The following is a 22,673-nucleotide window of genomic DNA, read 5'->3' on the forward strand; positions in this document are numbered from 1 at the left end:
CCCACCACACACCACTGGACAGTCATGCCTTCCCAAAAAATGGAAAGGTAGAACTTGCTCTTTTCATCAACTGTCCAAAAGACAAAACAAAGGGAAAAGAGGAAAAAAAAATCCTTCAAGGAAAAAAAACCCCAAAAACCTTACTCTTTAACACTACTGCCAGGTCAATTTTGGCATCTGCTCATTCCCAAAAGAACAAATCTGGTTTTGCTCATTTACAGTCTACTCTTTGGAGCTTGCACTTGATAATTTTATTTAGCTAGAACAGATACCTTGGTGTTCTGAAAATCTTTAAGGAAGTACAGCGTAATTATCTACCTCAGATGAAATTGTAAGAATTTGTTTCAGAAGAGCTGTTAGCGCAGAAACACATTTTGGGGTGGAGGTCGGGGGCAGCCCTTGACTTCAGTCCATGCAGGCCGAGATGTCCCCCACAGTACACATGACAGGAAGGGAAGGGATGGCCCACTGCGTAGTGCAGTGACTCTCCAGGACATCGGTCAAGAAGATAAAACTGCAGCCAGACTGCCCTGGGCAAGCTGTAGAACCTTCCTGTTCCTTAGCTCCTCACCTGTAAAATGGGGTAAAACCCAATCATAGCAAACACTGAAAGAAAAATGCCGTTATGAGGAATAAATGAATTGGTACATGTATTTTGTATATGCCCGCAGCGTGAGTACTGTTAACTGCTGTACTATTTTATTATCACCAGTACATTTTTGCCTTATTTATAAAAAATAAAAAATAAAAAATAAAAAAAAATAGGCATTTAAGTCAGCCTACAAGGTTGGGGGGGGTGCGGGGTGGAAGGCAAAACCAAGTCACAGATATATTCTGACTCAAATTAGAAATTACAGACCAAAACACCTTTCCTGTGAATCAGATCACCATGTTCCCCCTGAAGATATTTGTATCCTGAGACAGGAAAACAGAGAGAGGGGAAAAGTCTTGTTTTCTGTGGTAACTGGAAAAGGCAGGTAGCTTCTCCAGAAGCTAAGGCCAAAGAAGCTATTGAACTTCTGAACATCACGCTGTTTTATGGAGAAGCAGCTCTTGAAAAAGGTCGAGATAGGGCTGGGAACTTACACCAAACAGTTAGCCTTGGGGGAAAAAAAAGAAAGAAAAAAAAAAGAAAAAAAGAAAAACGTTCTTCCTCTGAGGCAAAGGGAAAGGAGTAAGAAAAGACAGATATTTATAGATTTTTCCTGGCCAATCCCCAAGTGCCTAATTTGGGCTGAACTTACAGTGTCCCTGAACAATCCCCACCCAGCAGGCTGAAATACCAGTGTGACCCGCTGGGATAAAGAGTGTTTGGCTCTAAGAGGTGACTCTGGGAGAAAAGACCAGAGGAGCTGGTCTCTTCTCGTAGACTCCTCTACTGAGGTCACACAAGTCAACTTACCGTTTTGTGTTCAGACTAAACTTTTCACTGGGCTCCCTCCGTGTCCTTGATCCTGCCCTCATCGTCTTCCCCATTTATACAAAACAAGTCTTTGACTTCTTCCAATGTGATCGCAATGGTGATGCCTCCACTAAGCACCTCAGTCAAAAAGCGGACTCTATTAGGACTGCACCCCACCACACTGAAAGCATCCATTGATTATCACAGCAATCCACGTCCCTGTTGTCCAAGACCCTTGGAGCAAGACACCTCCTGTTTCTTGGATTTCCTACAGATTCCTGGCCTTAGCAATCGACAAATGGTTCCTGTGTGAATATATATCCACCTCTCTGTCTGAAGATCTTTCAGGCAAGGCAACCCATTTCCCAGAGGATCAAACCGGTACAGGCAATCTGGATTCAGAAGCTCCTTTTAGTCATAAATTTAAATCCCCTCTGGATTTCTGATGTGGAGATATGCATGAGAGAAAGGCATCTATTCTGCTCACTACAAACAAATGGTGTGAGTAGTTAGACCTTATCAAGAGACAGGACATGCCAGAAACTAATCTGCTAGTGGAGGAACTTCCCTGTCTACTCTCAATGGCTTTTTGAAATCTAAATTGCAGCTAAGGTAAGTCCCGTAAGGGCATTCTGAAGATCTGACTAAACATACACTGACTTTTATTTGTTCATAATTATCAACAGACTGATAACCTAGTGCCTTTCTAAATATGCAGATGTCTCTTTCTGGAATTAATATGAATGCTTTCAACATAAACCTTGAAAAGAGAAAAACGTTCTCCATGAAACTTAAAAAATATGTATTCTGGGGTGCCTGGGTGGTTCAGTCAGTTGAGTGTCCAAGTTCAGCTCAGGTCATGATCTCACAGTTCCTGAGTCTGAGCCCCCGCGTTGGGCTCTGCGCTAACAGCTCATAGCCTGAAGCCTGCTTCAGATTCTGTCTCTCTCTCACTCTCTCTGCCCCTCCTCCACGTACACTCTCCCTCCCCCTCTCTCAAAAATAAACATTAAAAAAATTATTTATATATAATTATATATATAATGTATATATATATACACACACACACACACATACATACTCTGCACAAAATGGTGAATTATTAAAGACCAAGGTTCATGGAAGCATTTGGTACTCTCTTCAATGATGTGCATGTGTATGTGCTCAATGTGTGTATCTGGCTCAGAAGACTGCATGGCACTAACTAGCCGGTGGCTGTGCCAAGGACAATACACCTAACAAATCAAGCTACCCGTGGGGATGGTTTAAGCATGATCAGGGCTGCTCTGTGGGCTCCCAGCACTGTGCAGGACACACAGGAGGCCTTTGCTCTGTCCCTCCAACTCGCCATGTGTAACTATCACAATGTGTCTCTTCTGCCTGCCCTGTGGGGATGCTGTAAGAACAAGCACTGGTGGTCTTCCAAAGAGCACAGCATTACTTAACGTGGTTTACTGTTCTTATCTTTCTTTCATACAAGTGGAGTTTTTCAAGGTCTGAATTGTAATGGCTCTCCTCTAATTCTCATACTGATGAACCTGAAGAAGTTTCGATCTGTTGTGTTTTACTACAAAGGCAATTATCCAAATTCTACATAGACAGAAAGATGGACCACTTTTCTTGGTTCAACCCTAGATACTCATATTAATGAGTTATCAATGAGGAGCTTCCTTTTCTCCACCTGCTTTTTATTTATTTTGTTAATTTTTTTAACGTTTATTTATTTTTGAGACAGAGAGAGACAGAGCATGAACAGGGGAGGGTCAGAGAGAGAGGGAGACACAGAATCTGAAACGGGCTCTAGGCTCTGAGCTGTCAGCACAGAGCCCGACGCGGGGCTCGAACTCACGGACCGTGAGATCATGACCTGAGCCAAAGTCGGAAGCTTAACTGACTGACCCACCCAGGCGCCCCCTTTATTTTTTAATTTGAAAGAGAGGAGTGTGCGAGCAGGGGACAGGGGCAGAGGGGGGGAGAGGGGGGGGGAGAGAGAGAGAGAGAGAGAGAGAGAGAGAGAGAGAGAGAGGGAGGGAGAGGATCCTAAGCAGGCTCCATGCCCAGCACGGAGCCTGACATGGGGCTCAATCACACCACTCTTTTTTTTTTTTTTTTTAATTTTTTTTTTCAACATTTATTTATTTTTGGGACAGAGAGAGACAGAGCATGAACGGGGGAGGGGCAGAGAGAGAGGGAGACACAGAATCGGAAACAGGCTCCAGGCTCTGAGCCATCAGCCCAGAGCCCGACGCGGGGCTCGAACTCACGGACCGCGAGATCGTGACCTGGCTGAAGTCGGACGCTTAACCGACTGCGCCACCCAGGCGCCCCGATCACACCACTCTTGAGATCATGACCGGAGGTGAAATCAAGAGTCAGATGCTCAACCAACCGAGCCCCCAGGCACTCCCTCCACCTGATTTTTAGTTGCAACTCCTGCCATCCTGATTAAGTGTGTCTCAATCTCGACCAACAAAACTTAAAAGCTTCCAATACATTTGCTATGGAAATAGGAAACAGCATTTTAAAAGAAAGGGGATTACTTAAGACTGCTGGTGCCCCGAAGGAGAGAAGTTAGTAAACGGATTGAGTAAATCTACTCTTCTGTGAAGTTCACCGAAGTATTACAGACCATCACCAATAAGCAGAAATCAGTCTTGCTGAAAGTTCTTCCTGTGTTTCTTTTCCTTCAAGATGCTTGCCACGCACACAACACTGTGTCGTACCTGTCGTGTGTGGGATGACGTGGCAGGTCACCACGCAGGGGCAGGGGTAAGGGGCAGCGGAGTGCGCCCTGTGGCGGCGTGCAGGGCTCACAGTCCATCTCACAGTTGCAGCGTCCCGTGTTCAGTGCACTACTGAACCCCACAGCACGTCTGAGAAGGGTCTTCCAGAAAGAAAGAGCACCTGGGTGGATGCCAAAGGTGCACTGCCGGCAGAGGATACCGGTGAGCAAGCACAGCAGCAGACTGACACGGAAAAGAGGAGTCTGGTGAGGCTGGCTGCTGGATTCTACGTCGGAGCAGCAGAGCTGACGGGACCCTACACGCGACCTGAGGAACCAGACCCGGAGGGCCACGTATGCTCCATGACCATGGAGTTTAAGAACCGAAGAGCTAACTTGATTTACTTTCAGCAAGAATCTGGAACGCAAGCTAGAGCAGTGGTCCTCAAGGTGGGGTCTACAAAAACCTTGAGGGTCCCGGAGACATTTTCAGGGCATCTGTGGGTTCAAAACTATTTTCACAGTGGTGCTAATATGTTATTTGCCCCTTTTGCTATGTTCATCATCTGTGCTGATGGCCCTAGCATGAATCAAGACGGTGTCACCACAGTGAACCCGTGGTCATTATGTTCCTCACCGCTACACACTCAGTTTGAGGAAAGAAAATACTTCCACGTAGAATGTCCTTGATGAAGCTGGAAACATTAATTTCATTCGATTTCAATCCTGAGGTGCTTATCTCTTTAATATTCTGTGTGACAAATGGGAAGCACACAGAAATGCTCTGCATACAAGGTAGTGTGGTTATCTTGAGGAAATTCACCTGTGCAACTGTTTTAAGGAGTGAGCTAAGCTAGCCACTTTTTTCATGGAACAACATTTTTACTTGAAAGAAAGACTGGCAAATGAATGAATGATGCTTATTCAGCACTTGGGTATTTTCTTGGAAGTGAACTAAGTGAACCTGTCTCTCCAGAGAAACAGCTGGCAGTGTTTACTGCTGATGATAAAATTCAGACTTTCAAGTGGAAATGAGAATTTTGGAAAACTTCTATCTGCCACTGTGAACTTGCCAAGTTTACCAGCACTTAAAGCCATTTCTGATGAAACTGGTGGTAATATTAACAAATGTGGTTTTCTGGAGACTGAAAATGAAAAAAACATTCAACGTTTGGAAGAGGTGCTATTTCTCAATGAACCAGTATTTTCCAAATGATTGATAAAGGAGGTTAGAAAATCCTGCATGGCTGAAAGATCCAGTGGATTTTAATGTACCTGAGTACAAAAGGCTCAACGACAGGACCTCAGATTCCATACTGCCAATAATTCTTAACATATCGTCTGTCAATTCTGATTTGGTATTAAGTAAAAATACCAAATCATCTGAGAAAGCAATTACGATATTCCTCCCTTTTAAAAGACTGGATTTTCTTTATATAATTCAACCGAAACACTGTATTCTAACATATTAAATCCATAAGAGATAGGAGAATCAAACTGTTGTCTACTGAATGAAGTTAGATTAAAACCAATTAGATTAAAATGACACTCTTCTAATTTGGTTTTTGTTTTGAAAAGCTGTTTTCCATAAATATGCTCTTCAAATGAACAAGTAGTGATTTGTTACTATTATAAATGAATTAATACTTTTTAAATGTCTCAGTTTTAATTTCTAATGGGGCAAATACTTGTAGGTAAAACCCATGTAAACAAAAGGTATTTGGAGTTCCTAATAATTTTTAAAAGTGTTAACAGAGCCTTGAGACCCAAAAGTTCAAGAACTGTTGGGTTTATAAGGTAGAAAGAAGTCAGTGGTAAGGAAACCAGTGAATCCAGGTGAGCAAGGAGGAGGACGTGAACCCTCTAAATCAGAGTCTGATGCCACAGGTTAAATTTGACAGGAAAAAAATGGGGCCTGGGGTGGGGGTGGGGTGTGAATCTGGGATGAAAGCTTTCTAGTTAAAGAGACTGTATGAAAGCCAAACAATAATATTTTGAATGCGGCTGATGAATTAAGAGTAACTACAGCAGGAATGAAAGGCAAAGATGGTTTTCTGAAGGGTGAATAAAGTTCTTTATGATCTATGTGCAAAGGGGTTTAGTGGGAAGGCACTTCCTCGGTGACCATATGGCTGAATAGGTCTCCTTCCACTTTTGAGAGACCAGGGGCAAATGACCAACAGGTAAACCGACATGAGTAACTCCTTAACACCAGTTCCTGTATGAGTAGCATGACTAGTGCCCGCTGATGTACATCTTTATCACCTAACAGTCAAAGATGCCACCGTAATCCTGAGATGTCAACGGGAAGACAAATTGTGCCCGGGGTTTCAGAAGCCAGCCGGATGCACAGGTAGGTGGTTTAGAGATCTAGTAGAGCAGAGATTTCCAAATCAGAGCTACCACACTTAAGGCTTTCCCCTCAGCTACTGAAAACTGTGCCATTCCAAAAAGATGCACTTGTCGAAGGTTTCACGGAGAGGAAATGTTCTAACCTAATTATGAGGTGGTCTTCTGTGCTGGGGCAAGTGATGTGAGGAACCACGAGCCACAATTTTAGGGAATGGAAGTTAAAAACGTGGTAGAAGACTTCACACAATTTTCTCACTCTGCCAAAGCTGACCTGTCTCTCAGTTCAGCTACTCCCTTTACTCATCAGAATATACAGGGTTTTTTGTGGTTTTTTTTTTTTTTTGGGGGGGGGGGGGTAGATATTCCTTTGGAAAGGTCACCTTGTTAAAATGTAAAATAGATGGATGGCATGCAGTGGTCAAATGTTTTAATTACTATTTGTTTATTAGAAAGAACTCCCTAAAGGAACATTTGTTTTGTGGAAACAGATGCTGATATTTAAAGTCCTGTCTCTTACATTCAAGATGGCCCGAAGCGGCCATACTTAGAGCAGCTGTTGAAATTTCCTGTAACTGTGCACATCTAAAAGAGCCTTGCTTTTAAAAATCTTGGACAATTCCCACTTTTTACTTATTCATAGATTCATACAATTATCTCCCTTCATTAGACTAAATTAGTTGGTTATGTGACAAAATCCTTTTCAGAGGAAGAAGAGTCAGCTAAGCCTTTTTTTCCTCTTCTCTTATTAAAATCTCATTTTATATCCCCACCTCCTCCACTCTATGCTGGGCTGATCAATTACAAGAAGTTACAGGAACAACTGCTACAAGCATCAGACAGCTGTGGCCCCGTTTCCAGCCTGCAGAGCTCGGTCAGTTGTATTTGCTGTCAGGAGACTGATGTTTCCCCAATCCCCACGTGAGGCTCTCCTTCACCTTCCCTTTCTTTTCTGCTACCCCCGACCCCCTCCTTCCTGCCGCAAGTTCCCACTGACTAGCCTTGAGGAAGAAGGATCCCAGCAACTTCTCACATCAGCTAATTTATTTTATTTTATTACTTAAAAAATTTTTTTTATTTTTTAATATAATTTATTGTCAAATTGGCTAACATACAGTGTGTCAAGAATGCTCTTGGTTTTTGGGAGTAGAGTCCCATGATTCATCACTTACCTACAACACCCAGTGCTCATCCCAGCAAGTGTCCTCCTCGATGCCCATCACCCATTTTCCCCTCTCTGCTGCACCCTCCACATCCACCCTCGGGTTTGTTCTCTATATTTAAGAGTCTCTCCCTCTCTGTTTGCAACTATTTTTTCCCCTTCCCTTCCCCCATGGTCTTCTGTTAAGTTTCTCAAGATCCACATATGAGTGAAAACATAAGGTATCTGTCTTTCTCTGACTGACTTATTTCACCCAGCATAATACCCTCTAGTTCCATCCATGGTGCTGCAAATGGCAGGATTTCATTCTTTCTCATTGCCAAGTACTATTCCATTGTGTATATAAAACCACATCTTCTTTACCCATTCATCAGTTGATGGACATTTAGGCTCTTTCCATAATTTGGCTATTGTTGAAAGTGCTGCTGTAAACGTCGGGGTACAAGTGTCCCTATGCATCAGCACTCCTGTATCACAGAAGCCTGTGAGGTGGGGGGTGGGGGCGGGTTATGCGAGCGACAGCTCTTCCCAAGGCCTACAGGTCACACCCTTTGACTTGAAAAGCAAACCTCAGAGCACTGTCCACATTACATTCTATGCCAGTCTGGAAATACCTCTTCTCACAGCTGGCAACTACTCCTTTTAATGGGGAAGCCAGGATTTAAGCCCTTTTCCTGACTCAAGGAGGAAAGAACAGTCTCAGACACGGAGGAAAACAATCCACTGAGTTTGATGTGAAGCAGACACAGCACCAGGTCTCAGCACTAATGAGGGAGGAGGGCCGGAGCTCTATTTTCCTCCTTGAGATCATCCCATTAGGGAACCTAATGATTCCTAAGAAGGAACACAGTCTATTGTGCTGTGTGTGCTGGAGACAGGGACAGGAACTGTTCTGTGGCCAACAATCGAGACACATGCATCACTTTCTGGAACTGGGGTGAAAAGGCTGGCTCCCTACTTAAAGGCCAGCAACGCTGTCAACAGGGGAAAATCCCCGGGGGTGAAACATGACAGCAGGGGGCCACTTAACGCCACCAAAAGTGAACAGCAGAGGGGCCTCTGGTGTAGACAGGCCTACACAACAGATCACTCTTCTCTGGTGTGGACAGACCTACACAACAGACTACCCCTTCTTGGAGTTCCCAGGACCCAGGTGTCTGCTCCCACTTCACTCCTTCATCTCTCCCAACGAGCTTCTTGTGGGATGGGGGTGGATCTTACTCATTTTGCCCATCACGCCTCCCCACCCCCGTTTCCACGACAAGGTTCAGCACACAAACAGAAGTCTGCAAATTACAGCCTCAATTTAGTTTTGGAAATGCAGAACAGTAACACTTATAGGAAAGGACTACATTCTAATGGCATAATTCATGATGGAATCTTTGTTACAAATGTTTACAGCAAGGAACTGGTGCGTGTGTGTTTGTGTGTGTGCGCACGCGCGTGCTCGCACATGCACTCTCTGTGCTTCCCTGCTGACAAGCCAGTCTGTGGCTTCCCATCGTCCCTGGCCTCACAGGGCTGGAATGAGAGGAAAATCTCCCGAGCCGCGTAGAATGAAGGCCCTGCTGCCCACGAAGTAGAGATCACACAGCACGTGGGCCTCAGCGCTCCTTGTCGCTCTCGCCTCCAGACTGGTCCAGGCCCTGCTCCAACCTCATGAGGATGTAAAGCTGAGGTGGGGCCACTGGCTCTTCGTCTGCCGTCTCTGCCACTAGCCCGGCACAGCAGGGAGAGGCCCGATGCCAACCCACTCTGTCCCCAGGCCCCCGGCATAAAAAAAACTTAGCTTGTAGATGATTCAATGGGGAAAATGATGAGTACGATAGGGTTTCTGGTGGCAAAATAATGGGGAAGAATGGCAAAGAAATAAACTGATGATGTCAGAAGCAAAACAGAGCACAAGCACATGTTCCAGAAGTTATGATTTCCATAGAAACAAGAGAGCTGAAGGGCACTGGAAAGGGGATCCTTTCTCCAGGGACCGGGATGTATCCCTAGCGAAGGGTGTGGCAGGCATAAACTTCCTCCTTTTCCAAGTCACCCATCTCCTGTGGGATTGCCAGAAAACGTCATTAAACAAACTCAACTCCTAAATGACTCATGCGGGCTCATTTGGAACTGAAGGCCTCCCCCCCCTCGGTAGAGGATGGTTTTCAGGGAAGCTAACCCAGGACAGGCATATAGAACGTATAAAGAGGCCACATTCTAGAAAGGAGAAGGCAGCAAGGATGCCACGCTCTGGAAAGAAGGCAGCAAGGAGGCAGGATGCTCAGACCTGTCTCGCTCACCCTACTTCATGACCCGCACGAGGCCCAGCTACACACACCCAACAATCGACAGGGGATGGCAGTCTGCTGAGGGGATGCTGCGGGGCCCCTCAGTGCAGCAGGTGCACACAGCCTGTCAGTCACAGCACACGAATCACGTGTGCCCTGCGGTAATTTCTCCTGGTGTAAGGGCGGGGCAAACGAGACCCAGTGAGACAGAAGAGGGTCCAGTGATCAGTAAAGGCGTCGCTGTGCACGGGGTTTCCACAGCAGAGTGAGCATGGGCCTGGGAGTCAGCAGGAACACAGGAAAGGTGCACATGGGGCCTGGGCTTTTGGTGTGACACGGAGGAGCTGACTGCAGTGACACAAGCTGACGATATCTGAGGCAGAGGTGGGCAAGGAGGAGAGGCTGGGCCATCACAAGACCAACTCCAGGGTTCTGGATCCTCGGGCCGAGCCCTGGCCCTAACCAGCAGACAACGGCAGGCCCGGGAGTGCTCTAGGCTCAAGTTCCCTCCTGGCAAATTAAAGGGTACAGACTGCATGACAGAGATGGTAATTCCTCCCTACACTAAGTATTCTATAATGAGAACAATTATTTCTGGAAGATTCTGGATTCCTGTAGTTAGAGAATCTGGACTGCAAAGAGAAGAGACCTTTAACTGGCTCCATTATAAATCTTACGGTTTCCTGGCTCTGTATTTCTACAAACAAACCAAGGTGTGGGGGGGGGGGGGGGGGGGGCGGGGCGGGGGACAACATCCCAACCCAAGTACATTTTCCTAGTGATTTATCTGTCTTCAAAAATATTCCAAATAATAGAATAATTCACAATTTTTTTTTTTTTTTTTTTACTAATTATCTCCCCTTCCTTTTTTTTTTAACTGTCTCCAGGAAGGGGTTAAGCAAAAGTTTCCCAGATGCTATGCAGCTCACAAGGTAGCTCATATTCGATGCGGTAAAAGAAACACACACGAATGTTATGGGTACACATCTCAAGTAAATGAAAGCTCGAAGTCCAATTCATACGTCCAAATACTTTCCATGGCATCCACATTGGGAAGCTATACATTTATTCCAATGATTCCTCCTGTTTGTTCAAATACTTTCAGAAACCATCTTCTGCAACTATCTTCAACAGAAATCCAAGAACCATACACACAAAAAAAATTGGTTTTATGCCTCTGCCTCAGTTCAACCCCAAACTCCAACCCCAGAGGGAGCAGGCTTTCAAAACTCTTAAATATAGGTCACTCTTGATGACCCTGATGACCCAGTCAGGATAGAATGCCGGCTACAGGTAATGATCCACATAATAAATATTCTCACTCACTCTGACTTCTGAGTGAGGCTTCAATTCAGGATATTTTGAATATGCTCATCTGAGCGTCATGGAAGGCATTGTCAACGCTTTCTCGGAAGACTACCTACATGACACTGGGGGAACACTTAAGACCACGTCACAATGACCCTCTAGATCCACAAGCGGTGGCAGGGCTTTGGGGGGGGGGGGCTCTCAGATGGGAAGCAAAATGCCTGGGTCACTGCATAAAATGAAAGAGGCAAGGAGGGAAAAAAATACAGATTGACGCTGGTTGAATGGAAATATTTACACAAAGGTACCACTCTTTTAAACTCCCATATGGTTCACATACTACCAAACACTTCTGTTCTTCATACTTGGTAAATGTTACTTTTCTCAGTTTCCTAATGGGACTTTTTTTTAACCTGGAGTACTGCCAGGTCACAGTTACCTCGCAAACTGGGGCGTTTCTGGCAATTCTTGGGCAATTCTATGCTCTAAGGGCCAAGTACATAGCGAAAGCAAACAGAACTGGCTGTTTAAGGCTGGAAAGCACATCAAAGGCTCCCTCAATCTATCCCTATTCTTTCCAATGAATATTTATACCACATGTGTTACATCATGGTTATTACCAAGGAAACCCTACTATATGTCACACAAGCACTTCTCAAGAAGTCATTTCTCTGTGAACACCCAAAGCACATTAATGGTTCCTATGGCAGATCTCACATACTGTATTCACATATCGTGATTACGTCTGTGCAAGCCTGCTCTATTTAAAGAAATCAGAAGCAGAGACAGTATTTAACTTCCAAAAAATTCCCTAGATACTTGACTCAATACCTTGAAAGGGGAAGGCGTTCATTTAATGTTTGCTAAATGAATGAAATCAAAGCCACAGGCTATATCCCCAAATTGAGCCGTCAGAAATAGAAATCAGTACTTCTGAAACCTTTCTTGGATAAAGTAAACAAGTCCAAATACAGTGTGTCCCTTTACTCTTATGGTGGCCAGCCAGGGTAAGACCTCACCAGGCACCTTCTTAAAATACATAATCAAAACCTAATATGAGAAATCTGTGTCTTTCCCAGTCATGTAGATCCCTGAGGACGTTAGGCCTTTCTTCACAAAACAAATGACATTCTTTAGTTTTTCCACTAAGAAAGTTTTCCTTTTTTGAGAGGCAAAAACAAGCAGCCATAAAGCCATGTTTATGTCAGTAAACCGAACACAGAACTTAGGATCAAAAGCAATACAGTATTTTTCTAAGGCAACCTCATGATGGCCCTTCCAAGTCTACTGGTACAAATCATGGGTACAGGGGCACCTGGGTGGCTCAGTCGGTTAAGCATCTGATTTTGGCTCAGGTCATGATCTCATAGTCCGTGGGTTTGAGCTCCGCGTTGGGCTTTGTGCTAACAGCTCAGAGCCTGCGTCTCCCTCTCTCTCTGCCCCTCCCCTGCCTGCACTCTGTCTCTCTTGAACATAAACAGACATTAAAAAAATTTTTAAAGAAATAATAGGTACAGCCAAGTTTGTGTTTCTGACAGTATGTATGTATCTTCACTCTCACAATGAGCTTAAAAATTTTTTTTAATGTTTATTATTTTTAAGAGAGACAGAGAGCAAGCAGGGGAGGGGCAGAGAGAGAGGGAGACACAGAATCCGAAGCAGGCTCCAGGCTCTAAGCTGTCAGCACAGAGCCCAATGTGGAGCCTGAACCCACAGACCATGAGATCATGACCTAAGCTGAAGTCAGCCGCCCAACCAACTGAGCCACCACCCAGGCACCCCTCACAATCAGCTTTTAAAAATGAAACCTGGAAAGCCACTTGAGATAAACCCTGTAAAAACAGCACACAATTCTTTAGAAACTTCCCTTCCCCCAGGGTGCACACAGGAGCCTGGACAGAATCTATCATCTAGCTCAATGGAAGATATCTATCCACAAGCAATTCTATGTTTAACTCTAACACTTAGCAAACCAGTAAATGAGATTCAGAGTAGTGTCTCTTCCCCTGGAAGAGGGGTCTCTGGGTGCAGGCTGACCTGTTTTCCTGTTAGCGTCTCTAAGGCCTACCACAGAGTTCAGTGAACGTGTGCTGAATCAAGTACTGAATAAATTAGGGCACCCCCCGTCACATGAACACCAGGTAGCATGATAATTTACCATCATGGCCTGACAGAATTAGTCATTTCTTCCAAGACCATTTTAACCAACACCTATCTAAAGTCATTCATCCACAGTGTTAAGAGTGGGTCTGATAATTCTTAGTATAAAATGGGATTAGAATTACATCTACTACATATAAAATGCCTATCACATGCTACATACTAAACTAACCCTAGTTAGTACAAATAATTCTTAAAGTGGGCATCATCATCCCAAATTTATAGATGAGGGATCTGAGCCTCTAAACAAGCAGATCAAAGCGGCAGATCAAGTTGCAGAACTGGGATTAAAACTTTGGTTTATCTGGCTCCATAAACTTTCCATTATGCTTGGCTACTATCCTTGACTGTCAAAATAATGAGATAAGAATGAACAAGAGTGGGAAGAGGAGTGTAAGAAACGGGCCAACAGAGTGATAGGAATCAGATTTGGTTCTTTTGTCTCAACAGAAGATTAAAAGGCACACATACCTCCTTCAAAATATATGTATGACCTATGTTTAAGCAGTTCTGTGAGGGGAAAAAATTAGATTATTAATATAAGGCTCCAGAGCAAAACATCTTGAAAACCATTTAAGGAGAAAGTGAATAGTTAAGAATCTGGCTATCAAATAAATGTGATTTCAAAAAAGTCCCTCATACGGTCCAACACACAAAGTTGTCTGCTCACTGTGTTGTACACCTGAAACTAAAGTAACGTTGCATGTCAACTGTATTTCAATTAACCAAAAAAAAAAGTCCCTGTGATTGTCCTTTTGGTCCAACACATTAGATTTACGTCCCAACGTCTGACCAACTGGTCAAGAATTAAGAGCTGGAAGAAACTTCAGAGAGTTCCTAACGATTACAACAAGGGAGAAAATAGGCCAGATAAATTAAAGAACTTGCTCAAGGTCCCTTCAAAACCTATGGTGGGATCATTATGTTACACCCTTACACATATCACCTACAGATATTTTTATACTAAGGTTATATTTTTTCAACTTCTGACTTTACAACCTGAACCTGTGGTTCTTCGAGGCACTTCTTTTTGGCAACTATCTACTCCAGAAGAGTATTTGCAGAATTTCCTGGAAATGCTCCATTTCAGAGGAGACACGGAGAAAGAATATCTCCAAAAAATTTGTATGAAAAAGCTGAGGAGCAAGTTTTCCTGTGGTTGGGGCCAGCTCTAGCGCCAGACCCAAAAGGGATAATTAGGGGGGCCTGGCTCTCTTAAATGCCAAATACACGCACAGAAGACTTATTGGCGTCTCGTAAAGAGGCCAATTTGCCTTTCCCTAGGTGATATACCACAAAACTATATATGTAAATATGATAGCAGAGACACCATTAAAAGGACCTTTCTTGAAATTGAAAACTTAAATAAGAGGGTAGGGTGTGTACGCCATCTTGAGTGTCAGTGTTATGGCTTGTCCAGTTAGTTAGCAAACGACCTGAGAGCTGCCATATTTTCCTACAGCGGCTGAGCACGAAGGCTGTGACCAGCCAGCCACATGAAGCAAAAGCTTTTAACCAGACTCCTGGACTAGAGATGGAAATGCAAGCTCGCCCCCTTGAGACAAGAGAAAGAAAACATTGTGTTCCATTAAAAATAGCAGAAGTAGAGAGAGAATTCAAGAAGATTCTAACCAGAAACCATCCAACATTGCCCTTAACCACAATCCTGAAGAAACAAATATCAATATTGTTGTAAAAATAATTAAGAATGGAAATGCAGTTAATGTGATATTTCACTGTGCTGTTATTAAAAATGGGGGGATGGTTCTGATATAAACTGCTTTCTTGATTGGGGCCCGTGTGTTAAATGAAGAGTAGACTTTCCCAGTAACCTAATACCCAACATATGGGTTTTTATAGTTGCACTTGACCATATTTGTTCTGGAGTGTTTGGCTGCTAGGACCATGGGCATGCTGACAAGATATATTGGCCTGATGAATTAACTGTTCCGAATGGCTAATAAGCTTATGCAATGAGCATTTGGAAAATGAATTATTACAGAGATACCTCAATGAACAGACACCCCAGGGAAAGAAGTTCCTTCCTAATGAACCTGGCCACATACTGAAGGGCAGAGATTCCTACAAGATGTGCCGGTCTGTGGCACAGGGCCAGGGAGCAGTAGTCAGAATTCTACCCTGACCACCACAGAGCAGATTGTCAAAGAGAATGGTCCCAGAAGGCTTCCCATTCTGCACTTAGGTATTCAATGTCATCTCTATACCTAGTCATATCATTCTTTAGGAAATAAAAGGCAGGTCTTGGAAAATCTTAGTAATTTCTGCACCAACAGCCAACTCTTTGGACAAACACTATGTTAGTGATACTTAGCTGCAGCTAACAGACTGTAACAAGAACAGGAGATTTATTTTAAAGTGACTCAACTTAGGTCCTAAAATGGCCAAAGGAATTTCTCCAACCATCACTGAAGACCCAGTAGTATAATGTGATGGTTTTAGAGTCTTGGCGAATGCGAGCACCATTCGGGGCGGGGGGGGGGGGGGGGGGGTACTTGTTTAGAAAGCAAAAGTCCACCCAGGTGAACTGGACTCCTGAAAAGTATATAACCTAAGTTTGACTCTTCTGGAAACCACAGAATAGTAGAAACATTATTAACATAGAAGTAAGGCTCTAGTGACACTTACAAAGTTAACTAGTTGTGAAATAAAGCAAGTCACTTAACCGTCCTGAAACCATCTTCTCCTATAAAGCAAATATGTTGGACTTCGGATAATCTTTAAGGTCCATTCAAATTCTGAGGGTCTCAGAGCTACAACAAGCTCCACATCTCCCAACTCAAACTGATGTCTGACGCTCTTTCGGAAGCGTTTCAGAACACTAATCACGAAGCAGAAATGGAGTCTTCGTTGTTTTAGGAGCCACCATATGCCAATGATTACTTAAATAAGAGCATACTGGAACCTGAAGTGTTGAAATTATAATAATGCCAAGCTGTACTTTGTGTGGGCCAGGCCCTGTTCTAAGTGCTTAACATTTATTAACTCAGTGAGCGGGGAATAAAGAAGGCAACAAAAGGTCACCTGAGAACCTTGAAACCAGTAATGTATGTAAGAGGAGTTAACCTGGAGTACTGAATTGTGACTAGTATTAAAGCTTTGACAATATTTCACAACAAATCACAACCACAAAATGCCAATAAAGTGACTGGTGGGAACAGTACATCTAAGCAAATGACTTGGTCCCTAAGCTGTGAACGATTTTCAACCCAGTAAAGAAGTATCTCTTAGGACCATCTATCTTAGTGAGAAACCAGCAGCATCTGGCACATACCTGTGGTTCCTCCGAGAAGAGAAGCGTCCAACCTGATAGCGATGAATTCTTTTATAAATGGTGATTTTAAGCATTACTGACCTCAAAAGTAAGGGTTTGTTCACAGCACGGTGGTCAAGCCGGTTTAGGAACGAAAAATTCTTTAAATATTCGGTAGTGTCACCGACAGAGGCCCCTATGTGCTGACAGTCATGTGCTTAGAGAAAGTTACAAAACAGGAAGATCCCTAGAAGAACTTAAAAATGGATTCTTTATGTACATTTACGAGAAAACTGCAGTAAATACACCACCGTTCTAAGCATTCAAGACAGTAGCCGAGCTCTGGATACATAAATTCTTTTACAACTGAAAGAGGATGATTCAGTGAAACAGTAATTCAGTGAGGCAACGACTGGCCCATTCCCAAGGCCAACACGCAGACTGGGCATGCGTCAGAAGGGATGGGATTAAATAATATTAAACTAATGCCACCCCACCCTGTTCAATCTCAAGTTCACTCTTTTGGGGTGAGAAGTAACCCTTTGCAGACCACAAACACAGAGTCCACGGGGTAAGGCCAGAAGATAGACAGGTAAGGAAGCCAAGCTCTGGAGACACGAAGTCAAAAAGGTACTTCAGGAGACACCGAGTACTGGAACTCCCTGCCTCCCAACATGCAGTCTGATAACTAGAGTTTCCACCACAAAACAAAACAAAAAACAGTGTGGAAAATAAAACAAGTAGACTTGCTTTCTCCTTCTATTCATCCACTGGTGTACAAATACTCTTCAGGCCAGGGGCCCACTGCCTATTTTTGTTTAGCCCACGAAAAATCTTAGGAGTTGGCTTTACATTTTTAAATGATCAACAAAAAATTCCTCAGAAAGAAGTATTTCATGACCCGGACATTATGGGAAGTCTATATATCAAGTTTTATTGGAACACAGTCACACTCTTGTTTACATAACACTATAACAGCAAAGTTGACTAGCGTGACACTGCCTGTCCCCCAAAGCCTTAAAATACGATCTTTTTTGAAAAACAAAAAACAAAAACAAAAACCCTTGTGGACGTCCCTCCTGACTCACTGAAAACCTACACAGTGAACGTAGTATATGAAGAGTTAAATGGCAGAAAAAAAGAGAAAAGGAGACACAGGCAAAACTGAAGTGTGTGTTCACGCTCTAACCTACCAAGTCACAGCAAACAGGGCCCGCGCTGCAGAGCAACAGGGAAGAGAGCCAAGCGGTCAGATGTCACCTCATTCCCACACTGCTCGGAACACACTTACTCGACCTGAAAACCTTCCAGACCCGAAGACCCGTTAACATACGCTTTCTCCAACTGTACGCAGTGGAGGCAGATGGCACACGAGGCCGAGGTGTTCCCAAGCAACACACACATTACATGCTTCTGACCTATGGATGCCCCTCGGAAGCTGCTGGTCGTAGAGCCTGGGACAGTCAGCTGGAAGGCCACCCTGATGTCGAGGTCCTGGGTTGGAAATCACACTCCTTGCTCTTATTCTGGCTGGGTCCGACCTTGGGCTGGGCATGAGACCTCTCGGAGGTCCTTAGTCTCTTATCTGGAAAATGAGACATGCTGACCAACCAGAGGAGTATGCTCCCTCTCAACTCTTAAAACCAGAGGAAAAACGAGAAGAGAGGAGAGAAGGACGGGAGGAGAGAAGGACGGGAGGAGAGAAGGACGGGAGGAGAGAAGGACGGGAGGAGAGAAGGACGGGAGGAGAGAAGGACGGGAGGAGGAAGTCTAAAAAAAAAAAAAAAAAAAGGAACATTTTGTTTCCTCCTTTCTAACAGACAAGACACAACGAGGACAGAGCCAGCCGCACGGGAGGGCAGAGTGTGGGCGAGCAGCAAGCTGTCTTCCATGACGGTCGTCACTACTGTGTTCACACGGAAGACCGAGACGGGCATTTGAATTCAAGGATGTGAGTTTGTTCCTTCCCTGTTTTAGGGGCTTCTGGAAACAAAGACACACGTGTACCCATGCAGGGTGTGTTCTCTCTTCTTTCCCTAGGGGCAAGAGCAGCATCGGTCTGAATAATGCCTGCTCTACAAGCAGCCGCCCAGGCATTAGTCACAAATATTATCTGTAAAAGGGAGCGGGCTGGAAGAGTCCGCACCTCCCTACCCCTGTACTCCAATAAAATGAAGCTTGTTTATCACGGCTCATACACTTGAAACAGTCTGGGAGGGTACAGTGTGCTGTTTACCTGCTGGGGTAACTCTAAGGAAAAAACACCATTTAGACCTCTGTGAAGAGCAGAGACGGGGACTGTCACGTCTAGACAAAGATGATGGATTTTCTGAGGGGAAATATGATTTAGTCCAGTAACGTGGCTCAGGTCATGATCTCGGTCAGTGAGTTCAAGCCCCACGTCGGGATCTGTGCGGACACCTCAGGGCCCGGGGCCTGCTTCAGATTCTGTGTCTCCCTCTCTCTCTGCCCCTCCCCCACTCGTGCTCTTTCTTTCTCTCTCTCTCTCAAAAAATAAATAAACATTACAAAAAAATTAATTAACCAGTAGAGACTCTAAGGTTTAGAGCACGGTTTCTCTCAACAAGTTTGTTCCCTCGTTTTAAGTTAATAGCTTTAAACAAAAACAGAAAGAAGCTCAAGACCCTGAAGAAAAACATTTCTGAACACTCACTGAATATTAAACGTCGAATTACCAGTGATGCAGCAAATCCGCTACTGGGCACATGAAAACATACATCCACACAAACTCGTACACAAATGTTCCCGGCAGTATCATCCACGACAGCCGAGAAGTGGAGACAAGCACAAGATGTGGAACATCCACAGGATGGAGTGGGAGTTGGCAATGAGAAGAAACAAAATACTAATCGATGTGACAACACGGTTCAACCTTGAAACAGGAAGCTGAGTCAGAGAAGCCAGTTGTCAAAGAGCTCAGCGTTCCATGTTACTCCACGTACGTGAGGTTCTAGAATGGGCAGACGCACAGCAACAGGCGGGAGATGAGGGACCCCCGGAGGGTGGGGAGGGCCGGGCCGGTGGTGCTGGGCCGCTACCACGGACCGTGGTCACCGCTGCACAGCTCTGAAACATACTGAAAACGACGAAGCCATGTACCGGTGCGGGTGGATTTTATGGTACGGGAATTATAGCTCAATGAAGCTGCTATGAAAAAAACTACTGAACCGATTTATTTTTTTGGTCGCTAAAAATGATCTGCTACACATTTTAGACAGCTAGTAGAGAACTGGAAGTTAAAATCTCATTTTTGCTCTCAGTTTTCTGTACCAAGAAAAGAAGAATCAGGTTTAAGAAGGGTTACTAGAGCCCGTTCTGTGGGAATTCTCATTTTGTGACATGTTCAACGTGACGACAAGCCAAAGTCCTGTGCTCAGGGAAAATCTTGTTGGTTACCATCGCCAAGGGACCCACGGAGAAGGGCCCACTCCCCACAGCTACGCGGTGCGGCGCCCACGGTCTACGAAAGCTGAACTGCAGCAACACACCCACATTTATACGTGATGGAACAAGAGAAAAGGGGGAAATACCGTTGTTTAAAAAAATACAAGCGTTGCCCAAACAAACAAAAGGCTATAAATCAGACACAACAGACCAAGCTAAACACATTTTGTGCTTACACAGACTTAATGCCACTTACCGCCTGGGTCTTTAGGCCTGGTTTCATCTCTGCTGTGGTGGCCACGTCTCCCACGGCCACCTCTGCAGAGGCCACGCCCGTCCTCCCATTACTCCGAAAATCCACTTCGTCGGCAGCTTTCAGGTCTGGCATTTCTGAAGAGAAGAAGGGGGTTACAAAGCACATCTGAAAAATCAAATCCCGTTGTCTTACTGTTTACACAACTCGCTGCAGGCTTCACGTGTTTTGTTTGCTTTTGCGTTACACAGGGAAGTATTCAAGTGGAGCTGGTGTCATTTCGGACCCCGTGCTGAGCTAGTCCTTTATCACAGGGTTGTTCGGTTTTCCCCTGGCCTCTGTAGGGGTTTGCGGCTAAGGCAACATCCAGTTCGACGTCTACTCAACTTCCATTTTCACTATGGGCTTTTCCTCACAGATCTCGAGTATGTACTGACTGCATGTGGAAAAGGACATTCACAAGCTTCAAGGAAACAGATTAATAGCTACAGCCAGGTAGTCCATCTTGATCACCATCAAAGGGACCAAGATGTTTATGTTTGCACAGCACAAAGAGGAAAGACCTGCTGGGAATGAGATAAAGCCTTTAAGAAGGGTCTGACTTTCTTTAAAAACATACTTGCACACTCTCATCTATCCATCACTGCAAGGGACAAGACTGAAGTGTCCTGGTAAATTACATTTTGTTTTAATTTTATTTCTCCCTAAACCAAAACATAATCACAAACAAGGAATTCTCTCTCCCCGCCACCTTTTTTTTTTTTTTTTTAAAGATATTTATTTTTAAGTAATCTCCACACCCAACGTGGGGCTTGAACTCATGACACTGAGATCAAGAGTTGCATGCTCCACTAAGCCAGCCAGGGTGCCCCAACGAATTTTTTTTTCTTTTTAATTTTATTTTATTTTTGAGAGTGTGGGGGAGAGCGGGGAGAGGGGGAGAGAGGGACAGAGAGAGAATCCCAAGCAGGCTCCATGCTCAGCACGGAGCCCGACATGGGGCTCATGACCTGAGCTGAAACCAGGAGTCAGGTGCTCAACCACCTGAGCCTCCAGGAGCCCTGGAATTCCTTTTTGTAAAGAAAATGTTTTTATACATTTTCTTTAGAATTATGTTCACCAGACCAAGCTGTCATGGTTTTTGTTACCTGACCACCACATGGTCAAGCAAATACAGGAAAGAACTGATAAAATGAACGTCTGAGGCAAATTCATGCTTTGACATTGTTAAGTGAAGGGTAAAAATTCACCTTGACAATACAGATAAAAATAGAACTATCACCTCAATTTCATGTGGAAATTTTTCTGTGGCTGGTTTTCATCTAGTCATGCCACTGCTCCGGTGGAAAAAAAAATGTTCACTACATCAAAGGGCAGAAGAGTTTCTTTCACCAAAGAATAAATCCTACTAAGATTTTATTCTAATACACATTATGATGTGCCCAAAGATCTACTTCAGATTTAGGAATGTGACATTCCTATTGATGAACATTTATAAATTCTTCCTTTGCCCCCGTTTATAATTATACAATCTTACTAGCAATTTAAAAGCGGGCAAAAACAAGTTTCCTTGCCCAAAGAATCAAACTCTACCTTACGTTTCAGAAAATGTAAATAAAGTGAAAACAATTGGAGTAGGCAATCCCCTCAAGAAGGACTCCCTAATCAAAACATTTCTAAGTAAGAGTCATTTTTTTCCTCTGGTGGTTGATGACTTTTATTTATTTGGGGGGTGTAATTTTTGACACAACCTTACCATCCTATACCCGTCTAGTGAAAATATGGACCTTGGCAAGCAGCGACCAATCACAACGGTGAACAGTGATTACTGAGGCACAGGGGTGCTGGGAATTTCTACGGGCCTGGCCTGGCTCAGTCAAGTACAACTAACTTCCCAAACCACTGTGATCAATGCACTCGGGTGAGGGGCCACATCCCCTGTCTCTAACCAGAACTTTCGTGTTTTCTCATCTTAATTTCTATTTGGCTTTATCTGCAGCAGCATATAAAAACAGAGGCCAAAGCCATGTGGCTTGTTCCAAATCAACAGCTGAACCAAAGTCTCTTCACTCATAAAAGAGTATGTGTAAATCCAGGAATGTAAACTTCCCAGAAAATACCCTTTGGCTGAGATCACACTCAGGTGCTTTGTCTCCAGGGCAATGTGACCAGGGACTTTCCCTGATCCTGGCATTCCCCCCACCCCAAAGAAAGCACTTACTTCTTCATGACTGGCTACTCTGCAATATAAGATCATGAGCCTTGAACACATATGACTCCTCCTGGGAGCAGAACAACTCGCCCACACATAACAACCAACTGTAAACGCAGACACACTGCTGAAACTTCAGCTCATTTTCCT

The 22,673-nt window shown here is 44.2% G+C and overlaps 1 protein-coding gene across 22 annotated transcripts in view; it reads right to left on the minus strand.

Moving 5' to 3' along the window:
- Window positions 1-22,673, minus strand: part of AKAP13 (A-kinase anchoring protein 13) — a 335,560-nt gene that overhangs the window by 131,325 nt on the left and 181,562 nt on the right. For all 22 annotated transcript variants that reach the window (XM_043554751.1, XM_043554750.1, XM_043554737.1 and 19 more), the window contains exon 8: window positions 20,315-20,448. In XM_043554751.1, the coding sequence (XP_043410686.1) occupies window positions 20,315-20,448 (134 nt within the window). The remainder of the gene's footprint in view (window positions 1-20,314; window positions 20,449-22,673) is intronic.

The sequence above is a fragment of the Prionailurus bengalensis genome, chromosome B3 (genome assembly GCF_016509475.1).
Source record: "Prionailurus bengalensis isolate Pbe53 chromosome B3, Fcat_Pben_1.1_paternal_pri, whole genome shotgun sequence".
NCBI lineage: Eukaryota > Metazoa > Chordata > Mammalia > Carnivora > Felidae > Prionailurus > Prionailurus bengalensis.